This window comes from Echinops telfairi, unplaced genomic scaffold (genome assembly GCF_000313985.2).
Source record: "Echinops telfairi isolate 266 unplaced genomic scaffold, ASM31398v2 ScPeMD7_7420;HRSCAF=8458, whole genome shotgun sequence".
NCBI lineage: Eukaryota > Metazoa > Chordata > Mammalia > Afrosoricida > Tenrecidae > Echinops > Echinops telfairi.
Genome location: NW_022111320.1, coordinates 16996826 through 17022475, shown reverse-complemented (window position 1 = coordinate 17022475; position 25650 = coordinate 16996826). Strand labels below are relative to the sequence as shown.

The window sequence follows — 25650 nt, the reverse complement described above, 5'->3', positions numbered from 1 at the left end:
GATATCTGAACTGTATGCCAACAAAACTGTTAAAATAAAAAACAAAGGCAGAAAAAAAACGATCAAAAAAAAAAAAAGACAAAAAAAAGAAACAATGAAAGCGGATGTCAGAAGAGACTGAAACTTGCTGATTAACATAGAGCAGCTAAAGCAAATGAAGAAAGGATGAAGTAAAAGAGCCAAATAGAAAATTTCAAAAGGCAGTTCAAGATAACAAAGTATTATAATACACAAACATTTGGTGTTAAAAAGCCAAAAATGAAAAAAATACCCACATCTTAAGCTGAAAGAACTGAAGAAAAAATTCAAGCCTCAAGTTACAATATTGGGAGGGCAGCTACCTGCCCAACAAATCCAGATTTGTGCCCATTCCAAGCAAAGGTGACCAAACAGAATGTGAGGAATTACCAAATCTTATTAATAGCATCTGAAATTTTTATTTTATTTTATTGGGGGCTCTTACACCTCTTATAAGATGTATCAAGCATACTTGTGCATGTGTTGCCATCATCATTTTCTAAACATTTACTTTCTATTTGAGCCTTGGCATCAGCTCCTCTTTTTACCCTCCCACTCCCCCTACCCTCTTGATCCCCCTTGATAAATTATAATTATTGTTTTCATATCCCACACAGACCACTGTCTCCCCCCATGGTTTCTGTTGTTCCCCGCCCCCCGAAAGGGAGTAGTATGTATCAATCATTGCTACTGGTACCCCTTCTCCCACTCCTGTCCCCACCTTCCCCCTACCCTCCAGGTATCGCCACTCCCATTTCTGTTCCTGAGGGCTTTATCTGACCTGGACAGCGTCTGAAAGTTTGCTGCAGATAATTTCACATTTGCATCAGTACACTGACTGGGAACTGCCAGCTATTCAAGCTAGATTCAGAAAAGGGTGTGGAGCTAGGGACATCATTGCTGACATCAGATGGCTTTTGACTACAAGCAGAGAATACCAGAAAGTTGTGTCTTGTGTTTTATTGACTATGGAGATAATAACATACTGCAGATAGCAGTGAGAACAATGGGAATTCCAGAACACATTGTATTCATGCAGAATGTACAAGTAGAACAAGAGACTAGTGCACACTTTAAAATTTAAAAAGGCACAGTGTTAAGGGTTATGCGCTTTCATCATGCTTATTCAATTTGTATGCTAAAATAAGTGGCATCAGGATTGGAGGAAGACTTATTAACAAACTTGCTTGCTGAAAGCAAGGAGGACTTGAATGAAGTACTTGCTGAGACGAGCAGGGACTACATTATGGCTTAAACTCAATCTAAAGAAAACCAAGTTCCTCACAACTGGACACAGAGACATCATGATAAATGGAGAAAAAGACTGAAGGTGTCAAGGATTTCACCTTGCCGACAAATAACATCCCTGCCTCCCAAGGAGACAACCAACAGAAACATGGGTGGAGGGAGCCAGCGGACAGTGTAAGATATGAAAATAGTAATCATTTATAATTTATCAATGGATCATGAAGATGGGGGAGAAAAAGGGAAAAAGAGGACCTGACTGATAACAAGGGTTCAAGTAAAAAGAAAATGTTTTGAAAATGATTATGGCAACAAATGTGCTTGATACAACTGATACAATTGACTGTAGGAATTATTATAAGAGCTGTAAGAAATCAATAAAATGATTTATTTTTTTAAAAAAAAGAATTTCCCCTTGCTTGGCTCCACAATCAGTGCTCATGGAAGCAGTCAAGAAATCAAACAATGTACTGCATTGGGCAAATCTGCTGCACATCTTGAAAATGCTGAGGAGTAAAGATGTGACCTTGATGACTAAGGCATATCTGATGCAGTCCAGGGTACTTTCAGTTGCTTCATGTGCGTATGAAAGCTGGAAAATGAAAAGGAAGATGAAGAAGACTCAAGCATAGCAAAGACAGTGAACTGGGCAATGTTTCATTCTGTTGTGCACAAGGCCTCCGAGAGCAAGGACCAACGCTAAAGCAGTGACAACAACAATGCAATATTTCAAGGAGTGTGTGTCTTGGAGAAGGATGTCATTTCCCAATCCATAGCAATCTTTGATAGTACGTGTGTCTGGAACAACAACAAACCCACAGAAAATACAAAACTGAAAGTAATATAAATATTAAATAAAGAAACTGTGTTCTTGGGAATCACGTAGGTCAAGCCTTTCCAAAATAAGGGTAAAAAACCTCTCACAGAAGGCTTTGATCAGGGTCCAATAAGGAATGCTGACTAAGAGGAGGAAGAATGTGGAATAGAATCTCAAATTCTTATGGAAATCAGACACACTGGACCTACAGAGACTGAGCAAACCGCTCTTAAACCTAGATCTTAAACCTAAATCTTAAAACCTAGAACTTAAGTTAAAGATCAAGTCATCTTTAAACTATTTTGTTCAACTAGTTAAGAAATGTTCACCTTGAGTTGTATGTTCTTGTAAAGGCTTATCTATGTGAGATCAAACCAACAGCAGTAACTCTACAACACAGGGCCATTTAGGGGACATAGAGTCTAAATTAATAGTGGGACACAATATGGGGAGAGAGAGCAAGAATGGTGACATTATAAAAAGAATGCGACCAATACTACTGAACTTTACATGAAGAGAATACTGTCACATATATTTTCATACATACAAAGTAAAGCTCACGAGGAGATTCTTTTCTTTGGAGGGTATTCTATAATACAAAACTCAAGCTGTGAGCTTCCCAGTCAACAGCTATGCATCTTAATACTTACTATCTCTTACCAGCTCTCACTTCTTAAAAAAGTGACTTTTTAAAAATTGCAAAATATCCTTGTTCTTCAGCTTTCTACTATGTAAAAACAAAACCCCAAAATACCTAGTCCCTATATTGCAAGGATGGTGGAAAACTAAAAATCATACTTAAAGTGACTCGGTGTGCTTAGCCCTTTATAGGTGTGCCTTTTATTATTATACTTTGATAAAAAGCCATGAATTGAATTAGCTACCAGTAGAACCACATATACAAAAATCCATTTTGCTGGACATTATCTTTTTATCAAGTACTTCTTAATAATCACAAAACTAAACTCACTGCCATTTAGTCCATTCTGGCTCATAGCCACCCTGTAGGCCTGAGCAGACTGCCCCTGTGGGTTTCTGAGATCAACTCTTCATGGGATAGGACTCAAACTGCTGACCCTGTGGTTGGCAGCCCGACATGTAACCCCACACCACAAGGCTCCTAGTTAATAATCACAAGGAAGTGTGGAAATAAGGGTTAATCATGGACATTACGTAAGTTCACATCTGTTTGGTTTTGTTTTTATTGGACTAGTATCTTTGGTTCAGGTATTACCTATTTGGGCAGCTATCTAGTTCCTGATAAAGCAGGATGCATACCTCAGAAGTTACTCATTCCATGCAGAGTCATCTAGAAACAACGATGAAGGGGGAAACCACTCCTTACTGTCCACTCTATTGCTTTCACCTGAATTCACTTTTTAAACCAGGGATACATCCTAAGCAACTGCCCAATATAAGGAATTCAAAGGTAAAAAAAATCAATTATTAACCAGTGAGCTTGTTTGTTTTTCCTTCTCATTACAGCTACAGTATTTTTTTCACCTATGGGGGAAAAAAAGCAGCAGCAGCAGCAAACTAACAATATTGGACCCTGAAAAGGTTTGGTAGGCAATATAGGATCCAACTACTTAGAAGGTAATCTGACAAGATGTGGAAAAGGCAACAGATATGACACATTGATTATATTTAATAACATAGCATATAGCTGAATTCAGTGCTCCACATTGGAAAGAATCAATAAGTCTTAAACCCAGAGCTTGCAACCTGGAACACTGCGAATAGGGCACCACTACATTCCTCCGGACCTGAAAGGTTGCCTCACATTTACTTCCCTTCTGTTCCCACTGCCACCCTGCTTCTGGGCACACTAGTTCTACTCTCAAGAAAGTCACTGCGACTCCTCCTCTAAAGGGTTACAATACTTGAAATCTAGGTTTGCAGAAACTTTTCAAGAACTACGTCATGTTTGAAGTTGTCCACCTTTAAATAGTAGATCCAATCACAACAGCAGTGAATTCCTGGTTTGTGTTTGAGGTGGAAATGAGTGATTACAGAGAGCCATATGGGATCCTATCAAATTGTCCATCCTAAAAAGAACTGGACTTACCATCCCATCTGAAGAAAGCAAAAACACTGGACAAAATAAAGTAACAGTTCACGATCTTGGAAACCAAGCAATAAAGGATCAAATGGTTTCCAAGTGCAAAAACAAACTCAAAAGTAGTTTTGAGAATACAAACATCCAATGTCCAATAATGTAAAAATCACAATGTCCAGAATCCATTGAAAAACTAAAAACGAAGTATGTGATGAAGCAAATAATTATGACCCATACAGTAGAAAGATCAATTAAAATTTACCCTGCATTGATATACCAAAACAAACCAAAAAACCACCTCACTAGCTTTAAGTCGATGTCAATTCACAGTGACTCTGTAGAACAGGGTAGAAGTAGAATACCCCTACGGATTTCCAGGACTGTAATTGTTTACAGGAACAGAAAGCCTGATCATCCTCCTGAGGAGCTGCTGATGGTTTTGAACTGCTTATCTTGAGGACTGCAGCCCAATGCATTACCATTATGCCACCAGGATTGATATGAAGTAACTTGGAGATAGCAGATATGTTTAAGAAGCTAGAAGACTGATCGTGTTAAGTAGACATGTTAGGTATTTTTAAAAATACAAACTGAATTTCTACAAATAAAAACTATAATGTCTGAAATTTTTTAAAGTACTGGATAGAAAAAAATAGTACTGGGTAGAATTATTGCAACAGCATTTGAAGATACAAAGCCATCTGTAATGCAGAAGGGTGGGAAAAAAGCCCATTAAGACAAACAGAGCATTAAGGAGTTTTAAGATAACTTCAGACAGCCCAATTAACATGTAATTGGAATCCTTGAAGAAAAGGGGGGAAGTGGCAGAAAAATACTTGAAAAATGGCCAAAATTTTCCAAGTGTGATAAAAGCTAAACTCAGAGGCCCAAGAAGCTCAGCAAGCACAAGAAACATGAAGAACAACTACACTATGGCCTATTAAAACATGTGATAAAGACAAAGCAGTCAAGGAAGCAGGGCCACAAATACAAAAGACTGCAAATTGTACATCAGATCCATGGACTTAAACTGGACTGTACTTAAAGATCTGTAAGGAAAGAAATGTAGATCAACAAAGCGACTCACACCGTTGTAGAAATGGTGTCACTGGTTTTTGCTTCTCCAGAGAACCCAACCTACCAAATCACTCGCATAATGTGGAATAATAAAGAAAAGCATGGAGAGTGATCCTCTAAGTTCTGAATACACAAAAACAAAGATGCTGGAACACACGCTTATTACCATAAGTATGTTTTTTTAATGTCTTGGTACACAAATTTCACCATCACAAACATGAGATTTTTTGTTGTTTTTTTTGTTTTGTTTTTAGCATGAGATTTTATAATGCAAGAAGAGGTCTAACTGTATAAAATTCTGAAAACTCCCTATTTTTAATGCCAAAGAATTATTATTGCAGGGGCAGTGATGTGGCTCTTCTAGTTAAAGTCTCTTAACTCCCACCAAACAACCTTTCCCTGCGTGGGTCTGGTAGGAAAGTGAGGGAAGATACTGATAGGGTTCATCTGTGAGTAATTGTGCACAGGATTCCCTGGAGCGGCATCCTGCTGTCAGAGAGGAGGGAGGAGGGTGAAGGAGATCTCACTAACAGCAAGAGCCAAGAGTGGAGTGGAGTGGAGTGGAGTGGAGTCTCTGAACCTGAGATTCCTAAGCAATGTATCTCCTGGATCCAAAAGAGGAGCCACAGCAGAATCAGGAACCCGATCACTAAAGAGTGATGGACCTCCCAGCCCCTGGAGCAAGCTGAGAGCTCGCTGTGCAGGTGGCTGGCAGGTGGAGCGAAGTTGCCCCAAGGCACTTTAATTGGGGAAGTTGGACTTGCTGACCCAAGGAAGTGGAGCTGAGTGCCACCAGGCTGAGGCTTACAGGAGTGGGGTGCCTCTGGGCACTTAATTCAGGGAGTTGGGTTCGCTGACCCTAAAAAGCTTGAGCGAAACGTCTTCAGGTTTAGGCTTACAGCAGAGTGATTTGCCCCTTTGGGTACTTATTACCAGACCTGGAATTTTGTAACACATCCTGAATAAATAACCAGAGCATTTCTCACTGGCATTTCAACTTGTTAAAAACATTATAACCATGATTTTTTTCCTGACTATGTGTAGCCATTGAAACGGTAATCAGAATTACGTAGTTGTCAGAATACTGACAACTCAATTATACTTACTTCAAATGTCCATGAATGTCACCTGTTAAAATCGAAAGGATATAAGTAAAAGAACTACATCAGAACAATAAATCCGCTGCTTCTTAAAAGCACTTCCATTACAGTTTCTTCCCTCACATGGTCTTTTATTGCAGTATGGAAAATGAATAAATAAGCTACTGGTGGAAGTACAACAAAAGGATATATATTTGAAGAACAATTAGTTATATTGTGTCAAGAAAGATGGGAGTCCCAGAGTGATACAAATTATCAAAATGACAGGCTGATAACCCAAAAGTTGGAGGTTTAAATCCACCTAGAGCAGGGGTGTCAAACTGGCAGCCCAAGGGCTGCAATGGGCCCCCGAGTTAATTTTTTGTGGCCCAGGATACTCTGAAATAAAATGAAAATAGAAAAAATTTGTTATGAAGAAAATAACGCTTAGGGGTGATCGAGGCAATACCGTACACACAATACCCTTTTTACATTTTATTTCAGAGCATCATGGGCCATAAAAAATTAACTCGGGGAGGCGGGGGCATATGCGGCCTGTCAGTTTGACACCCCTGACTTTAAGGTACCTTAAAAGAAACACATAGTGATCTACTTGTGAAAAATCAGCTATTGAAAACCTAGAAAGCAAAGTTCTGTTCAAACACATATATGGGCTATGATAAGTCAGAAATGACTCAATAGTGTGTGTGTGTGTGTGTGTGTGTGAGAGAGAGAGAGAGAGAGAGAAAGATCATCAAGGACACTTTCTGTTTCAGAGAATTTACTCGACAGGTAACCGACATTGGTCCTCAGAAAATATATACCCCAAAATATTCACTGTGCCAATATTATAGTAGCCAACCTGTAAATAATCCATCAAGAGATTGGTTATATAAATGGTATACAACCATGTCAGGCAATACTATATATCATTTAAGAGGAATGAGATAGATCTATAGGCACCTACATGGAAAAACAACTACTACACACTGAGGTAGTTAGTTTATTGTGACAACCTGGCCGATAAACACATGTGGGGTTAATTGAAGGGCGGAGGGATAAATGGCTCAGTGAGCCTCACCTTTCTAATTCTCAGGTCTCTTGCTTTGTGATGGGCGGACCAGGGTGCAGCTGCCTTAGCCAGTTCCTGCTTCAGCTGGCAAGACTCACTTCCTGCAAGACATTCCAGGGGAGAAGCCACATGGACCTATCCCAGTGCAGCCCTGGGTGCTGGAACAGCCATGTGGAGACCCCTGCCAGCACTGAGATGCTTACACATACACTGATTTGGCTTTCCTCCTGCAGTCGGCATCATAGTGTGTGTTTTGTGAGATGGAGGAGGACTTTATGGATTGGTGTCGGGCATATGGGTTAATGTTAGACTTGTGGGCATGGGCAGCACTGGGTTGGGATGTTTTCTTGATGCACTTAACCTTTATATAAAACTCTCTCATACATATGAGTTTCTGTGGATTTGTTTCTCTATAAGTACCCAGACTAACACACATACTAAGTAGGAAAAGCAGATTAAAAGCATGTATAGTATGAGTCAATTGTAAGAAACAAAAATTGTTATCCTAACTTTCTACTTGTATATTAATGTAAAAAGAGTTGTCCATTTCTTTATAGCAGCCACCTCTGATGATCTGAGGATTCCTAGTGACACTTTTTTCCTTCAAGCAAATCTGTATGTTTGTTAAAAGCCTGAATTATTCTCAATAAAAACTGCAATAAGATTGCATCTGTATGGATACTGGCCTCTACTCAAGTACTCCCTCAATGCAAGAACACTTTGTTCTACTAAAATGGCATTCCATGATGCTCATCTTCTCAACATGACAGCTGAAAACAAAGCGGTTGCATAAGCAAATGTGAAGAAAGCTCATGGTGCCTGGCTATCAAAAGATATAGCATCTGGGGTCTTAAAGGCTTGAAGATAAGCAGCCATCTAGCTGAGAAGCAATAAAGCCCACATGGAAGAAGCACAGCAGCCTGTGTGTTCACAAGGTATTGATAGGATCAGGTATCAGACATCAAAGAACAACAAAAAAAATCATATCATTGTGAATGAGGGGCGTGCAGAATAGAGACCCAAACCCAACTGGAGGCAACTGGACATTCCCTTACAGAAGGATCAAGGAGAGGAGAAAAGCCAGTCAGGGTGCAGCATAGCACTGATGAAATATACAACTTTCCTCTGGTTCTTTAATGCCTCTCCCCTCCCCACCGTCCCCTATCATGATCCCAATTCTACCTTACAAATCCAGCTAAACCAGAGCAAGTACACTGGTACAGATAAGAACTGGAAATACAGGGAATCCAGGACAGATGAACCCCTTAGGACCAATAATGAGAGTAGCAACACCAGGAAGGAAAGGGGAAGGGGAAAGTGGGGGAGAGAGGGGGAACCAATCACAAGGTTCTACATATAACCCCCTACCTGGGGAACGGACAACAGAAAAGTGGGTGAAGAGGGACATCAGACAGTGTAAAACATGAAAAAATAATAATTTGTAAATTATCAAGGGTTCATGAGGGAGGGTGAGTCGGGGAGGAAAGGGAAAAAAATGGGGAGCTGATACCAAGGGCTCAAGTAGAAAGAAAATGTTTTTGAGAACGATGATGGCAACAAATGTACAAATGTACCTGACACAATAGATGTATGTATGGATTATGATAAGAGCTGTATGAGCCCCCAATGATTAAAAAAAAAAAGATTTACAGCCTGGGGGTTGGTGCATCTGTATAGTCATAAACCAGGAAAACAAAATATTGTAAAGGCTAGTTCCTAGCAAAGGTAAGTGACAGAATAGAAACATTTTAAATGAGATAAAATCAGACTCTAAATGAGCACAGTTTTAGAAAATATTTTAATAGTATTTTTAAAATATGAACAGTACCTCCTTAAGGAAAACCAAGTCACAATTAAACTAAAATGAACTACAGTCCCATTTATGATTCTCTGCTCTGTACTCTCAGCACACAAGCGCATAGGGAAGGTTACAAAACTACTATTCGCTCTATAATGTTTAGTTAGATTAAGCAAACCAGTTTTTCAACATGCACATAAAAACATAAAACTAGTTTTGAGCACCGTAAAAGGGTCAGTTGTCTGAATCTGTTTAAATAGATGAAGCAAGCTTATGATCTTTATTTGAACTAATATAAAACCTCACAATTAGATGTTTAGCTTTTAGAAAAGCATTTCTTATATAGGTCAGAGAAGCCAAATTATAGTCCTTTCTTCCATTCCTCCTAGAGAAAAATTGTTTCCTCCAGATGAGTGCCACAATGTCTACATAATTAAAAATAGAGGTGGTACAATTACAACTGAAAAATAGTCACAAGGAATTTAAAAATAATTATTTTGTCTATGTGTACTTAAAATTAAGGGAACAGGATTAACTAGGATAAGAAGGATCACATGGGAATCCACAGACCTTAAAAGGAGTTTAGTTTTTAACTTAAATGAGGCAAAAGCTACAATTTTGTAGATTTTCCCTGAAAACTAGAATGCTTAACAGATGTGTAGTAAGAGTGCACTAAGAATGGTAGTACAAAAGGATAAAGCTGTCTCATCAAAGGGTTAATTTACTAAGTGAATCTATTAATTAAAAGATGTTATTCTTTTAAAAAGAAATAATATAAACAACAACTTCCAATGCTTAAGTTTATAATAACTGAAGTAAAACTAAACCAGCAGGGCAAGGTTACTAGTCTTCTGGGTGAGTCATGAGTATTTTTTGAATGTGCTATGTTGACTACAGTAGGCACTGTAGCTCCATGAAGAATAAAACAGCCAAAACTCTTCTCATTGTGCTTCCATTCTACCTGACAGGAAAACAGGGTAGTAAGATGGAAAGTGAATGAATGGTGGTGAGAAAGCTCCTTCAGAACATGATACTTGAATTAAGACATGAATGACAAGGAGACAGTCACGTGACAATCTTGAAGAACTCTCTAGGCCTTCCTAATGCCATGGCCCTTTAATACAGTTCCTCGCATCTGGGGTCTTAAAGGCTTGAAGGTAAACAAGCGGCCATCTAGCTCAGAAACAACAAAGCCCACATGGAAGAAGCACACCAGCCTGTGTGATCACGAGGTGTCAAGAGATGAGGTATCAGGCATCAAAGAACAAAAAATCATATCATTGTGAATGAGGGGGAGTGTGGAGTGGGGACCCAAAGCCCATCTGTAGGCAACTGGACATCCCATTACAGAAGGGTCTCGAGGAGGAGACAAGCCAGTCAGGGTACAGTGTAGCAACAATGAAACATACAACTTTCCTCTAGTTCCTAAATGCTTCTTACACACACACACACCCACTATCATGATCCCAATTCTACCTTACAAATCCAGCTAGACCAGAGGATGTACACTGGTACAGATAGGAACTGGAAACACAGGGAATCCAGGACAGATGATTCCTTCAGGACCAGTGGTGAGAGTGGCAATACTGGGAGGGTGGAGGGCAAGTCGGGTAGAAATGGGGAACCAGGGATTGACATATAACCTCCTCCCCAGGGGACGGACAACAGAAAAGTGGGTGAAGGGAGATGTCAGACAGTGTAAGATATGACAAATAATAATTTATAAATTATCAAGGGCGCATGAGGGAAGGGGGAGTGGGGAAGGATGGGGAAAAATGAGGAGCTGATGCCAGGGGCTTAAGTGGAGAGCAAATGTTTTGAGAATGATGAGGGTAACGGATGTACAAATGTGCTTTACACAATTAATGTTATGTATGGACTGTGATAGCGTTGTATGAGCTCCCAATAAAATGATTTAAAAAAAATAGAGTTCCTCATGTTGTGGTGACCCCCCGCCCCCAAAACCATAAAATTATTTTCATTGCTACTTCATCACTGTAATTTTGCTACTGCTATGAATCGGTGACCCCTGTGAAAGGGTCGTTCGACACCTCCCCCCCAAAGGGGTCGTGACCCACAGGTTGAGAACCACTGGTCCAGGCAAAGAAAATACTCATATAAAATATAAAAGTACTAATAAAATTTTTAATATAACTCGGAATCAAATTCTTTCAATGAAAAGTATTATCCAGTTACTTCTATGAAAATAAGTGAGAAAAAAAAAAAGAAGTGAGTTTGAGAACCACTGACTGAAAAGCTCTAAATCACAAATAAATGGCATGAAATGAGGAGGACAGCATTAGGGAGATGACATCAGTTTATAAGAACCAGTTTGTTGAGTGCTTACTATATGCACTAATTTATATGACCTCATCTGCAGGTTGAAGAATATACACAGAGATAACCACACACCTTACAATTAATCGTATTTAAACTAACCTTGTAATGAAATAGGTTAAAAGCGATTGAATAAATGAAGATATTCATCTTTAAAGTAATGCAAAATTTCACAAACCCATGGCAGCATTTCATGTGCTAGATTTGCAAAAATGTTACAAACTCATAATATCTGAGATTGGTGAGCATGAGAGTGAAGGGATTCTCTTGTTCACCCTAGCTGTGCTATAAACCGGGTAACATCTTTTGATGACAAATTGTCACCATGGACCAAAATGTGCAATACACACGCCCACCTTCCAGGAATTTGCTAGAGCCCCAATATGACTTATAAAATTATGTAACAACATTCATTTCATTCTACATATATTAGTGAAAAACTAGAGATCGTCAAATGCTCACCAGTAAGAGATTAAACAAATCATGTACAATATGGAATGCCATGTATATTAAAAAGGTAATGCTGTGAATTATATACAAATAAAATGTACACTATACATTCTGTTTGAGCCCATCGTTGCAGCCACCATGTCAATCCATCTCATTAAGGTCTTCTTCGTTTTCACTGGCTGTCTTACTTTACCAAGCAAGATGTCCTTTACCAGGAATTGGTCTCTCCTGACATGTCCACATACATGAGAAAAAGTCTCACCATCTTTGTTAAGAGCATTTTATCTGTACCTCCTCTAAGACAGATTTGTTTGTTCTTCTAGCAACCCATGGTACTGTCAACATTCTTTGCCAACACCTTAATTCAAATGCATCCATTCATCTTTGGTCTTCCTTATTCACTGTCCAAGTTTCACATGCACCCAAGGTGATTGCAAGTCAGAACACCTCAGTTCTCACAGTGCCATCCTCGTTCAACACAAGAGTTCTTGTACAGATTTGCCCAATCTGGTAATTCAACTGAGTTCTTGACTGCTGTTTCTGTGAAAAATACTTGTGCATCCATATAATATGAAATCCATGACTTCATTCTTTTCTCCATTTACCATGATGTAATCTATTGATCCAGATGTGAGCATTTTGGTTTTCTACAATGCATTGTGGTCCAAACTGAAGGTAAAAGCAAGTGCTTCAAGTCCTCTGTTTTCAGCAAGCAAGGTTGTGTCACCTACATATCTCTGGCTGTTAATAAGCCTCCGGTCCTGACACCACGGTCCTCTTCATACAGTTCAACTTCTCTATTTGCTGCGCATACAAACTAAACACGTATAGTGAAAGGATTCCACCCTGAGGCACATCTTCCCAGTTTTATATCACATGCTATTCCTTTGTTAAGTTTATACGACTACCTTTTGTTCCATGTACAGAATCTGCATGGGCACAAGTAAGTATTCTGGAATTCCTGTTATTCTTAACGTTATCCATAGTTTGCTATGTCCCCACACTCAAATGCCTCTTATAGACAATGAAACACAAGGCTTTCTGGATATTCTCCGCTTTCAGCCAAGATCCACCTGTCATCAACAATGATATCTCTTGTTCCACACCCTCCTAAATTCAGCTTGAATTTCTGGCAGCTCCCCTGCCAATGAACTGCAAAAAGTGTTACTGATCTTCAGCAAAAATGTACTTGTATGTGATATTAATGATACTGTTTGGTAATTTCCGCATTGTGTGGGGTCACTTAGTTGGCCAGGTAGCTGTCTTCCAAATTTCTTGGCATAGGTCAGTAAATTACTTCCAGTGCTTCATCAGCTTATTGAGACATCTCAATTGGTATTCCATCAATTCCTGGAACTTTCTGTTTGGCTAGTACTTTCAGAGTGCCTTAGACTTTTCCCTTAATTACCACCAGTTCTTGACCACATATCACCTCTTGAAATGTTCACCTGTCAACCAATTCCTTTTGATGTAGTGACTGTGCCCTCCTTCCATCATTGATGCTTTCTGTTTCATTCACTTATTTTGCCCATAGAACCCGTCAATATTGCAGCGCAAGCTGGGCTTTTTCCTCAGCTTGAGATATGCTGACTGCGTTCTTCCTTTCTGGCTTTCTAGCTCCAGGTCTTTTGCAAATTACATTATAATACTTAGTCTTTTTCACCTTCCCCCCTTTGAAATTTTCTATTCCACTCTCTTTATAGAAATCATTTATACAAATATATGTTTGTATATGCATAAAATATCTAGAAGGATATATTATAAGCTGTTAGTGTTTTTCATAATTTGGAACAGGATTGGTAGGGGAAGCAGAGAAAGAGCAAGCAGGGGATTCCTTTTTTAAATCATAACATATGTTACTCTCCCCTCCCCACCGCCAATAGTGAATATGGATTACTTCAGAGAAGCATTTTTAAAAAAAAATAATTTTATTGGGGGCTCGTACAACTGTTATCACAATCCATACATACATCCACTGTGTCAAGCACATTTGCACATTTATTGCCATCATGATGCTCAAAACATGTTCTTACTACTTGAGCCCTTGGTATCAGCTCCTCATTCCGCCCCCCTCCCTTCCTCCCTCATGAATCCTTGATAATTTATAATTATTCTTCTTCCATGTCTTGCACTATCAGATGTCTCCCTTTACCCCTTACCTGTTGTCCATCCCCCTGGGAGGGGGTTTTAAGTAGGTCATTGTGATTGGTTCCCTCCACCTTCTTTTCTCCCCCCACCTCCCCCTCCTGGTATGGCTACTCTCAATATTGGTCCCGAGAAGTTTATCTGTCCGGTGTTCCCTGTGTTTCCAGCTCTTACCTGTACCCATGTACATGCTCTGGTCTAGCCAGATTTGTAAGGTAGAATTAGGGTCATGATATGAGTGAGAAAGCATTAAAGACCCAGAGGAAACGTGTATGTTTCATCTGTTCTATACTGCACCCTGACTGGTCTGTCTTTTCCCCACGACCCTTCTGTAAGGAGATGTCCAATTGCCAACAGATTGTCTTTGGGCCTTCACTCTGCACGCCCCCACCCTCATTCACATTAACATGATTTTTTGTTCTGGGCCTTTGATGCCTGATATCTGATCCCGTCAACACCTCATGATCACACAGGCTGGTGTGGAGAAACTTCTTTTAAAAAACAAAAAATGTGCTTGAGTTTACGTGGGGAGCTATTTTCCTAGGGCTCTTCATTTCAGCAAACCCAGGAATGTCCTCAAATTTGAGCTAGATATTTTAATGGCATTCTTGAAAATCAAATTCTAATCTTCATTTGCCAATACAACCAGGCAAGAAATAAAATACAGGAAGAACAACAACCAAAATAAATAAATAAACAATAACATTCTAATCGTACCGCAATGACGATGATTTTACGAAAGCTGTGCACTTAGGGTCTTTTACTGCAGTTCAGTGAGACTCAAACACGGAAAATACCGTGGAAGCTTGCAAGGTCTTTCTGGACTTAGTCCTGGAACTTTCTTATTAATATTCATAGAATTCAGTTTTAGAACGTGTTAAATGTAGATTCTGATTTAGCAGACTGGGATGGGACCTAAACAGACATGTCTAAGCATTCTGAGCAAGGATCGAGTCCAAATTCATCTTACCACTACACACACACACACACACACACACACGCCATCTCTTTGTGATTTTTTTTACTTTACTCTTCAAAGTGTTTTCCTCCTATATATTATTAAACAGTATAATATGTGAATTATGTCAATAAAATTGTTCCAAAAATTTTTTTTTACGTTTCCTCCCTCACCCGCTCTATCTCAAGAACCTTTACTCTCATTACAGGTTTCATCCGAGCACTGCAGACATTTCAGGCAGCTGTGGATGCTGCTTCTTTTGTACTCACCGAGGTCCCTGTGCATATTCATGTTACAGAACTTACTATACTTTTACACACATGTCCATTTCCCTAGAGGATAGAAAATGTCCTTGGCATGCAGATATCCAATAAATGTTTTCTGAAGAAGAATTCTTAAGATTTTGAGTTTCTATCACCACTTTTAAAACAACAGTGATCATAATTACTGTATATACTCGAGTATAAGCCGACCCAAATATCAGCCGAGGCACCTAATTTTACCACAAAAACTGCATTAAAAATGTGCCGAAAGTTCGTGGTGGGGGAGGGAAAAAATGAGGAGCTGATACCAAGGGCTCAAGTAGAAAGAAAATATTTTGAAACTGACTGTGGCAGCAATTGTACAACACTGCTTGATGTGACAGAACTATGGAATGTTATGATTTTGTAAGAGCTCCAAATAAAATGATAAAAATATTAAAAATAATAATTTTTTAAAAGGCACAATATTACCTTAAATATCAAATGCTTTCCAACTTACCTTCCTCATCTATCCACTTCATGGTGAAAAGCTGTTCACTGTCGAAAGAACACATATCTCGCACTTCACTACAAAGACCTTCAAAGGAGATTGAAGGTTCAAAATGCGTTATCATGATATCCCTGCGAAAGAAAAAGTTTTAAGTCAGACAATTATTAAAAATAATAATGCTTATTATTTTTACTTGTTACTTATTACTGAGTAGCTGATATTTGATGGGCTTGAGAAATTTTGTAAATGCATGATATATTACTGTCTCTTAAAAGTAAAAAAATACTAAATAATGACAAAATAGAAATATTAGATTTGTCTTTACTACAGCCTTCCCTCCTAATTCAGGAGGCCCATCCTAATGACACTGAAATATGGTATCGTTCCACTTTTGCTTTAATATTAGTTATCAGAAACTCACACATTAGTAAGGCATTTTACTCCACAGAACAAATGTATTATTGATAAATCTCTGCCTTATATTTATAAGAACTCTGTTCCAGTTTTTAAAATGTTTTATTTTTAGTAAAAAGTGGCACAACCTAACACATACCCATTCAACAAATTTCTACATGTACAGTCTAATGGCAATGGTTACATCTGTCACACTTTGTCAAGCACGCGCACTCTCCCAATATTGCTTCATCGTCACTGACTTAGACGCACTGCCCTCCCTCATTTATACCTTAACATTACAGTTGTCAGTTTGATTTGATATAGGTAATTCTTTAAAGGACTGCAATGCTCAAGGCAAACAGTCTTTCCTAATTCAGTTAATTCAGCTAAACTTTAATTTGAAGGTTACTTCAAAGGACAGTTTCAGTTCAAGATTTAAAATGTTCTTAGGGTAACAATTGTGGGGGTTCCTCCAGCCTCAATGAGCCCAGTAAGTCTGAGTTCTATAAAGAAATTTTAAAATCTATTCCATTTCCCCTCTCCTGTTGGTCAAGACTTATCTATTAAATGTTTGATCAAAACATTCAGCAAGGGTAGCTAGGCACCATCAATTTCGTCTGGTCTTACTGCAAAGGAGTAGTTCATGCAGTCACCTATGCCTTCAGTTCAATCCTCAATTCTTGGGTCTGCTACTCCAGGTGAACAGAAACCAACTGCTGCATCTGGTTCCAATTTGTATCTCAGCCTGCCCCACCACTTCCAACAGAAACACTCTACTACAGACACCTGGGTCACTCACAACCTCCACATGAGGGGACTTCAGAAAGTTCATGAACATTTTACATTATCCTTTCACTCAATTCTTAGAGGAGTTTTTTAAAGCACCCTTGTTTAAGACCTGCATCCTTGGACTCTTTAATTATGTCACTCCCTCAAGCTGCAGCTCAGTTTACAGTGGAAACAACTCTTCACCAGGCACTTCAACATCCACTTCCAGTAAACCTTCTCCAGCCACACAAATAGAATGCTCTTTATTTCTAAACCCACCCTACTTGTATCTTAGACTCCATTTTTTGTTATTTGACTCATCATCCACTGCGGCACATCTTCAACTAGACAGTGAACAACTAGAAGGCAAACATTCTTGGACTTTTTAATATAATTACATAACTACTTAGACACTCAAATGTTTTTTGCCTGGATGTAGAGGTACTTCCCATGAGAAACCCCCACCTTCCAGAAAATGTCCTTTAACAAAGAATATTATTGTTTTCTTTTCTTATAAATATTTATGGAATACTTACTATGATCCAGGTGTTTAAACCTTCTCTTATTTAATCTTCACAATTGTCTAATAAGATATACTAATCAAATTTTACATTTTTAAAAAGGCACAAAAATACTTGCTAAAAATTTCATAGGAAATGAAATATGAATTCAAATCCAAATCAGCTATTGACACTGTGGTGGATGCTGCGATCTGACCTTTGTTCCCAATCACCCGAGTCCCCAACAGCGATATAGGATTTCCTCTCCGCTGCTGGAAATGCTGCCAGAACAATCCTCAGTTGTTAACTCACTTCTGAGAATGACTCCTCCTCTCTGGTCAGATCTCCCTCCTGGGAAACCTGTTCCACGGACAGACATAACAACCCTAGACACTATTTGCAAGAACTCTGCTGTGTCAACTCTTGTGTTCAGAACTCCCCAGAACGCCAGACACGGTTCCTGCTGACGCGTCAGTGCAGCCAGATTTTTACCTAAGCTTGCTTTCTTCCCAGTTCTTTTGTTTCACAGGTGTCATTCCTACGAGCACTGCCCTCCCCATGCTTATCATGAGAAATCACTTCCACAGCAGCTTCCACCCAATGGGTAACTACTAATACTACATATATATGTATATATATATACATATATATATATTTTTTTAATAGAAATGGAATGGGTACAATCTGTCAATTCCACTTTGAGACTGACCGATCTAATCTTTGTTTTACAGATTAATTTACATTGGTACATGATGACTTGATTTTATTTATTCTGTAGAGAAAAAAAACAGCATTGCTAACATATGTAACTTCTTTTTTAAATCTATCTTCTCTGACTACATGTAAAATCCATGAGAGCAGGCACTCTGTTTTGCTCATTGTTATACCTGAAGCAGTACCTAGAGCGTTTAATACTAGGGGGCTTCAAAAAGTTCATGGAGAAATGGAATTGAAAGATAATGAAAAATTTCCACTAACTTTTCGAAGACCTTTTGTATGTGTTGAGTGAATGGAGGTGTCACATGTTGTACTCTGAAAAAGGAGCATGGGAAAATGTAGAAAGGAAAAAGCAAATCAGAAAGCAAGAATGCCAGGTAAGAGGCAGCCACAAGATAATGGTTAAAAGCATGAAAACTGAGCCCAGTGTCCTTGTTTAAATGCTGCCCCCTAACACTTACCAGCTGTGTGACCTTGGGAGCATTAGCTCATTTCTCTGGGGCTCAACTTCCTCATCTATAAAATGAGGACAGCAACTCAACGATTGTTATAAGGATCTGATGGGTTAATAAATAATTATAGCATTCAGAACAGTGCCTAGTATAATTGCACACTGTTTAATAATTTTTTAAAAGCAAACCTTTTATATTCATACAATACTTTAAAGAGATGTGAAACCTCATTAGAAGATAAAAAGATGTACGGATGGCCCTGGCTGGGCACTGTTTTGTTCTGTTGTACGTAACACGGGACTGGAAGTTACTCAACCTAACAATCACCACCATCTTCTAAGTGTTTCTTGATTAGTTTAATGTGGTAGAGAGAACATACTATGATAGCCCTTCCAATGGACCCACTGAAATGACTAACTATCAAAATCTGGGGTGTGGGGGTGGGGGATGGAAGCAGGAATGTACCAACAGCAGACCAAGAAGTGTAAGAAAACCCTGGACAACTGGAACTGGTATAAAATTGCCTAAGAAACATACTAGCTCAAGACAGCAAAAGAGGAACCTTAGATGTTTTATTGACAGTTTTATTGATACAAGATTATTTCGCCCTCTCTATGTCTCAAATCATACCACTTGGCTCTATAAAGTGTACAGTTAAGCATTCTTTACACATGCTTCTTTTAAATTTGCTTTAAAAAGGAATTTAGGCTTTAACTTGTAGAACTACTATGTTATAAACCTTTACAATATAAAAATTACTTAGAAAAGTCAAGATAAGTGAAAGGAAGTATAAATTCAAAATTAGCTTTATCTTTCCTAGTTGAGAGTCAATATTGTGCCTAAAGTTAATAATTTAACAATAAAAGAAGGGGAAAGGTTTAAGTGTATTATGTAAAGTTATAAATGTAACCTCACGAACTAAACGCAGTCAGGAGAGAAGATAATGCTGAAATGCTAAGTTCCTCATCTTTTATATTGGTCAAGAGATACAATAAAACAAACAAACAAAAAAATTAAGTGGTTAACTCTATTGCTGCAAATTCACTCACAATGTGGTACAGCATACACGGGAAAAAGTCATGAAAACTTCTTAGAGGGAATACCTTGAGGGAATGAGTCATCGGAAACGGGGATCAAGATCATCATGACTTTAGGAGACACCAGGGTCAACTGGCGTACAGTTCACAAAGACAATGCCCTACATCCTACTTTGATAAGTACTGACTGGAGTCCTAAAAGCCTGTGAGCAACCATCGAAGGTGCAAAAAATTGTCTCTCCTGTACGGAGGAAAGAAGAGCACTGAAAATCAAAAGACATACAGAAACAATCAGTCCAATGTTCTCCGGAACCAGGCAAACTACAGTCTTCACAAGCCTGAGACTAGAAGAATGAATGCTGCCTTAGCATTCCCAAGTGCGCTGAAAAGGGTCACATTAGGAGGACTTGGACAAAGTGAGAGAAAAAGATGGAAGCAAACCCAAAATCATAAAGGAGAGACTGGTGGACCCCAAGATTATGGTCTTTAGTCACCCTGTAGCCTGGAAATGAACTCCTCTGTATTAGAATAATCAACCATTTAAGATCAAAGGGGCAGCATTTAACCAAGGCCAAAGTTCCCAGAGAGAGGGAGAGAGACAGCACGGAGGCAGGAAATGCAGGGAGCTGGTTCACTGAGAAGACTAATGCAGGAGCTAAAACAACGCATATGAACTGTTGAATGTAAAACTATGGTCTGCTCTTTAAATCTTCACCTAATTCACAATAAGGAGTTTTTAAAAAGGAAAAATAAAAACAAAATTTGTGAATTGGGAGAAGCAGCCAGTAAAAGCACCACAAAACCAAACCAAAACAAAACCACCAAACTAGCTGCCATGGAGTCAATGCTGACTCACAGTAACCCCGATATAGCAGGGTCGAACAGTTGCTCACCTGAGTTTCGGCAACATTAACTCTTTTGGCACAGAAGTAGAAAGCCCCTCTTTCTCCTAGGTCGTTCTCCCTCGGACCCGTTGGTGGTGTCAAACTGCTGAACTTGTGCATCACCACAATGCCATCACCACAGACAAAGGCCATATGATTCGGCTTTTCTTTTTGTTGTTGTTAAGTGACTCCGAGTTGGTTCCAACTCATAGCAAGTCACCCTGTGTACAACAGAGTGAAACACTGCCTGGTCCTGTGCCAGCCACCATTGTTCTTATGTGTGAGCCGGTGGTTGCAGCCACTCTACCAATGTACCTTGCCACGAGCCTCCCTCTTTTTCCAGCTGCCCCTCTACTTTCCAAGCATGTTGTCCTTCTCCAGGGCTGCTCTCTTCTGGCAACATGTCCAAAGTATGCGAGACAAAGTCTCCCCATCCTTGCCTCTACGGAACGTCTTCCAAAACAGATTTGTAGAGAACAGAGGTGGAAGGAGGGCAGACTTTTTGCTTAGCCTCTTCTGAATGATGTGTTGCTGGTTCTGTGTGACTCCGGGCAACCCCATGTGTGCAGAGTAGATCTCCACCACAGCGGTTCCAGGCTGTGGCCAGAGACTTGTCTTCCATGGCACTTCTTGATGGGTCCTAACTGCCAACCTCTCAGCTTGTAGTTGAGCACTGAACCACAGTGCCAGCAAGGGACATCTTTTTGAATGGTATAGGTTTCTATTAATTTTTCTACCACGTGAGTGTATGATTTTTTTTTAAGTTGAAATATTTTAATATTAAGAAACTCAAAATTAAAAATAGGCCCTTCATCTAATGACATTAAAAAGAAACTTGTTCGGGGGAAATGAGGAGCTGATGCCAGGGCTTAGGTGAAGAGCAAATGTTTTGAGAATGATGAGGTCAATGAATGTACAAATGTGCTTTACACAATTGAAGTGTGTATTGTGATAAGAGTTGTATGAACCCCTAATAAAACGATTAAAAAAAAAAACTTGTTGCCTTAATCTTTCTTTCAAAAAAACTCGCAAGACTCCTAGTACAAGGACATACCGCTTGTGAGAATGTATTTGGAATTAAATCAGAAGAGAAGGAATGGGTCCTACAGAGTGCCAAGACAGCCTGTTTTTCTAATGCAAGGAGAAAAATTAATATACTAGACATCATCACAACATGAATTCTACATTAAGATCCACTTTGGGTTGAACTACTAAACCCATTAATGAAAACATCTGCAAACAAGAGAGATTTTTCTGATATCATAAACCAAAACATATTTCTAGAACATACGAACAGCACACTTAGCACTTTGGGCAAAGGTGCTACAAAAGGCCTCTTTAAAATGTTGAAGAGTAAAGACATCTTGAGTAATGTGCACCTGATCTGAGCCATGGTATTTCCAATCACTTCGTATGCATGTGGGAGCTGGTCAATCTGCTGTCTTTGAATTACACTATCATCAAACAACGCTCAACAGACCGTGGGCTGCCAGGACAACAAACAAATCTGCTTTGGAAGAAGGACAGCCAAAATGGCTGCTCACAAGGGAGGGTGGAGGGATTTTGCCTTCTGTACGATCAGGAGGGCCTAGTTCCTGGAGAATGACAGAACTCTTGGTAAAGTGAAAGGTCAGTGAGAACGGGGAAGCTCTGCAACGAGACTGACAGACACCGTGGCTGCAGCAATGGGCTCCTGTGTAACAATGTGAGCTTGGTGCAGGACTGGGCGGTGTGTCATTCTGCTGCACATGTAGGGTCCCCAGGACTCTCAGAACTGACTCGAGGGTATCTAATAATAATACATATGTTTTATAACATCCATGCAACCCTGAAAAAGTTTAGGTACATAAACCCTTAAGAGATTTAATGAACAATTTCTGCTTTATCAACTACCACTCCTTAAGTTCCAGGAACTAAAGTATGTAAGGGAGTTTTGTACAAACACTTCCTAAGTAATTGGAAAAATACCATGTTGATATACTTCACAATAACTAGATTCTTACGAGAGCTAAAAGTAACTACAAAAACAGATATTACATTCTGAAGGTATAAAACAAATTACCATATATACTCGAGTGTAAGTCAACCCGACTATCAGCCGAGGCACCTAATTTTACCACAAAAACTGCATTTAAAAAAGTGCTGGATACTCGGCTTATACTCGAGTGTATACGATATATAAGATTTTTTAAAAAATCATTTTATTAGGGGCTCATACAACTCTTATCACAATCCATACACACATCAATTGTGTAAAGCGCATTTGTACATCATTCTCAAAACATTTCTCTCCCCTTAAACCCTCCGCATTAGGTCCTCAATTTTCCCCTCCCTCATGAGCCCTTGATAGTTTATAAATTGTTATTTTGTCGTATCTTGCCCTGTCCGACTTCTCCCTTCATCCACCTTTCGGTTGTCTATCCCCCAGGGAGGAGGCCACACACAGTTCCATGCAATTGGCTCCCTCCTTCCTACCCACTCTCCCTCCACCCTCCCTGTTTTGCCACCCACACCACTGGTCCTATAGGGCTCATCCATCCTGGATTCCCTGGATTTTCAGTTCCTATCTGTACCAGTGTACATCCTCTGGTCTAGCCAGACTTGCAAGGTCAGATTCGAGTCATGGTGGTGGGAGCGGGGAGGAAACATTTAGGAACTAGAGAAAAGTTGTATTTTTCATCGTTTTTACATCGCACCCTGACTGGCTCATAATATGTAAGATTTTTTTTCCCTCTGGTTTTAATATCAGTATTAGCATAAATTATCTTACCATGAGTCTCCAACAGAATTCAATCTGCTTCACCACAAAGATCCCCAAAATGTTAAATTTAGATACAGTTTTAGTTGAATGTTTCAACTTTGCTATTGGGCTTCAGAAAACAAACTGCTGTAAGTTCTATTATGTTCCTATGTTCTAAAATACAGAATTTAAAGTTTTTCCTGAAGACTAATGGCTGATTTCAAAGGGGCAGTTCTACCCTGTGCTATGGGGTCACTATGATATGGAATCAGCTTGATGGCAGTGGGAATCAAAGCTGTGGCTTCTGAGAGGATTGGCTGGGCAACCCAATTCAAGGCAGAGAGGGTAGCTAAAAAGGTTATATTATATGATAATTCTTTTGGGGAATCCCCAAAGGGTTCTCAAAAGACAAATGATGATCAAGGGGTCTCATTATGAATTCTGAAGAAAATTGAAAATCACATTGTAAAAAAGGAAGAAGAAAGCCAGGAATTCTTTTCCATCAGGACAACACACTTCCTCATTATTTGAGGGTAGCAAGGGCTGTCTCAGGAGAATTTCATTGAGAAACCTTCCTCATATGCCCTACAACTCTGATTTTCCCCTCAGACCACTGATTATTCCCCAAACTCAAAGAACAGTTAACAGGAGCACAATTCGAGTCTCTTGAGGATGCCAAACTGTCATTTTCACATGCTGTCAACAGAAGACTGCAGAAATCTAAAGAGAAGGAAACACCGCCTTTGGGATTGTACAGACTTAGATGATGTCTGTATCAAGAAGTGGCTTCATGTCTTGAAATTCTTGTTTAATAAGAGATCTCTGATTCTACAGAAATACTTTTTTACTGACTGGTGATCTGATGATGTGTTTCTACCATCATTCTCAGGCACATTCCTGCATGGGTTGTCATGCACAGGGCTGGGCACACAGCAGGCACGATGACTGACTGCATGCTCCGTGGATTCTAGACCTCTCTCACTGGCTACCTCATAAAGTACTTCAAACTCAAATTTTACTTCCTCACTCCAGGGAACAAATTCTTTTCCCACAACTATCTCCCTTCCACATTCTCCTCGGTCAACCAGCAGCACTACCGTCTCTCTTTCTGCTATAGACAATCAATCTCAAATTTATATGGATTCTACCCCGTAAGAGCTCCTCTGGGTTCACAGACTCTTTTGCATCCCGCATCTAGACGTCAAAGGCCTCCATATTCCAACAGGGATCTTGCTAAAACGCAAAGTCAAATTCCTTCCATGGGCTCTTCCTTTCCAACTTGGTTCCAGTACTATGGCTCCCGCAAAGAAGGGCAGTTCTGCCCTTCTGGAAGTCGTGGCCAGAGAGTAAACCTTCAACAGGCAGAAGAGCATCCACACTGTGCGCTTCAAGAATTGTGCCCGAGAACACTCAAGAAGAATCCGAAATTTGCCATGAAAGACATGGAAACACCAGATGTAAGAATGGGCACCACGCTCAACAAAGCTGTCTGGCCCAAAGCAATCAGCAATGTCCCATACCAGACGTGTCCGTGCACAGTTGTCCAGAAAATGTGATGGGGGTGAAGATTCCCCCAAAACATGCTGTATATACTGATTACTTATGTGCCTGCCATCACTTTTGAAAACCTACACAATGTGGTTGAAGAACAAATGGCTGATTATCAAATAAAGTCATAAGACTGCAAAAAAAAAAAGCAAAGTTGACCACTTATCTGTCATACTTAAAAGTTTCACCAATGAGACAGTCCCTCTTAGAAAGGCCTCACAGAACGAAGGATAAATCCAGGGTGTGGTGTGGCACTGATGAACCACACAACTATCCTCTAGTTTTTGTTTTAACTCATTTTATTGGGGGCTCGTACAACTCATCACAATCCATACATACAAATGTGTCATGCACATTTGTACATTTGTTGCCATCATCATTCTCAAAACATTTACTTTCTACTTGAGGCCCTGGTATCAGCTCCTCACTTTTCCCCCTCCATCCCTGCACCCATCCCCTTCTTCACAAACCCTTGATAATGTATAAGTTATTATTATTTTGTCATGTCTTACACTGTCCGCCATCTCCCTTCACCCACTTTTCTGTTGCCTGACCCCCGGGGAGGGGGTTATATGTAGATCCTGTGATCGGTTTCCCCTTTCTACCCCACCCTCTCCTCACCCTCCCGGTATCGCCACTCTCACCACTGGTCCTGAAGGGAATCATCTGTCCTAGATTCCCTGTGTTTCCAGTTCCTATCTATACCAGTGTACATCCTCTGGTCTAGCCGGATTTGTAAGGTAGAATTGGGATCATGATAGTGGGGGCGGGGAGGAAGAAGCATTAAGGAACTAGAGGAA

General features: G+C 39.6%; 1 protein-coding gene across 1 annotated transcript in view; it reads right to left on the bottom strand.

Moving 5' to 3' along the window:
- Window positions 1-25650, bottom strand: part of PRKCI (protein kinase C iota) — an 83417-nt gene that overhangs the window by 51538 nt on the left and 6229 nt on the right. The window contains exon 2 of the mRNA XM_030887653.2: window positions 15818-15939. Within this exon, the coding sequence (XP_030743513.1) occupies window positions 15818-15932 (115 nt within the window). The 5' untranslated portion in view covers window positions 15933-15939. The remainder of the gene's footprint in view (window positions 1-15817; window positions 15940-25650) is intronic.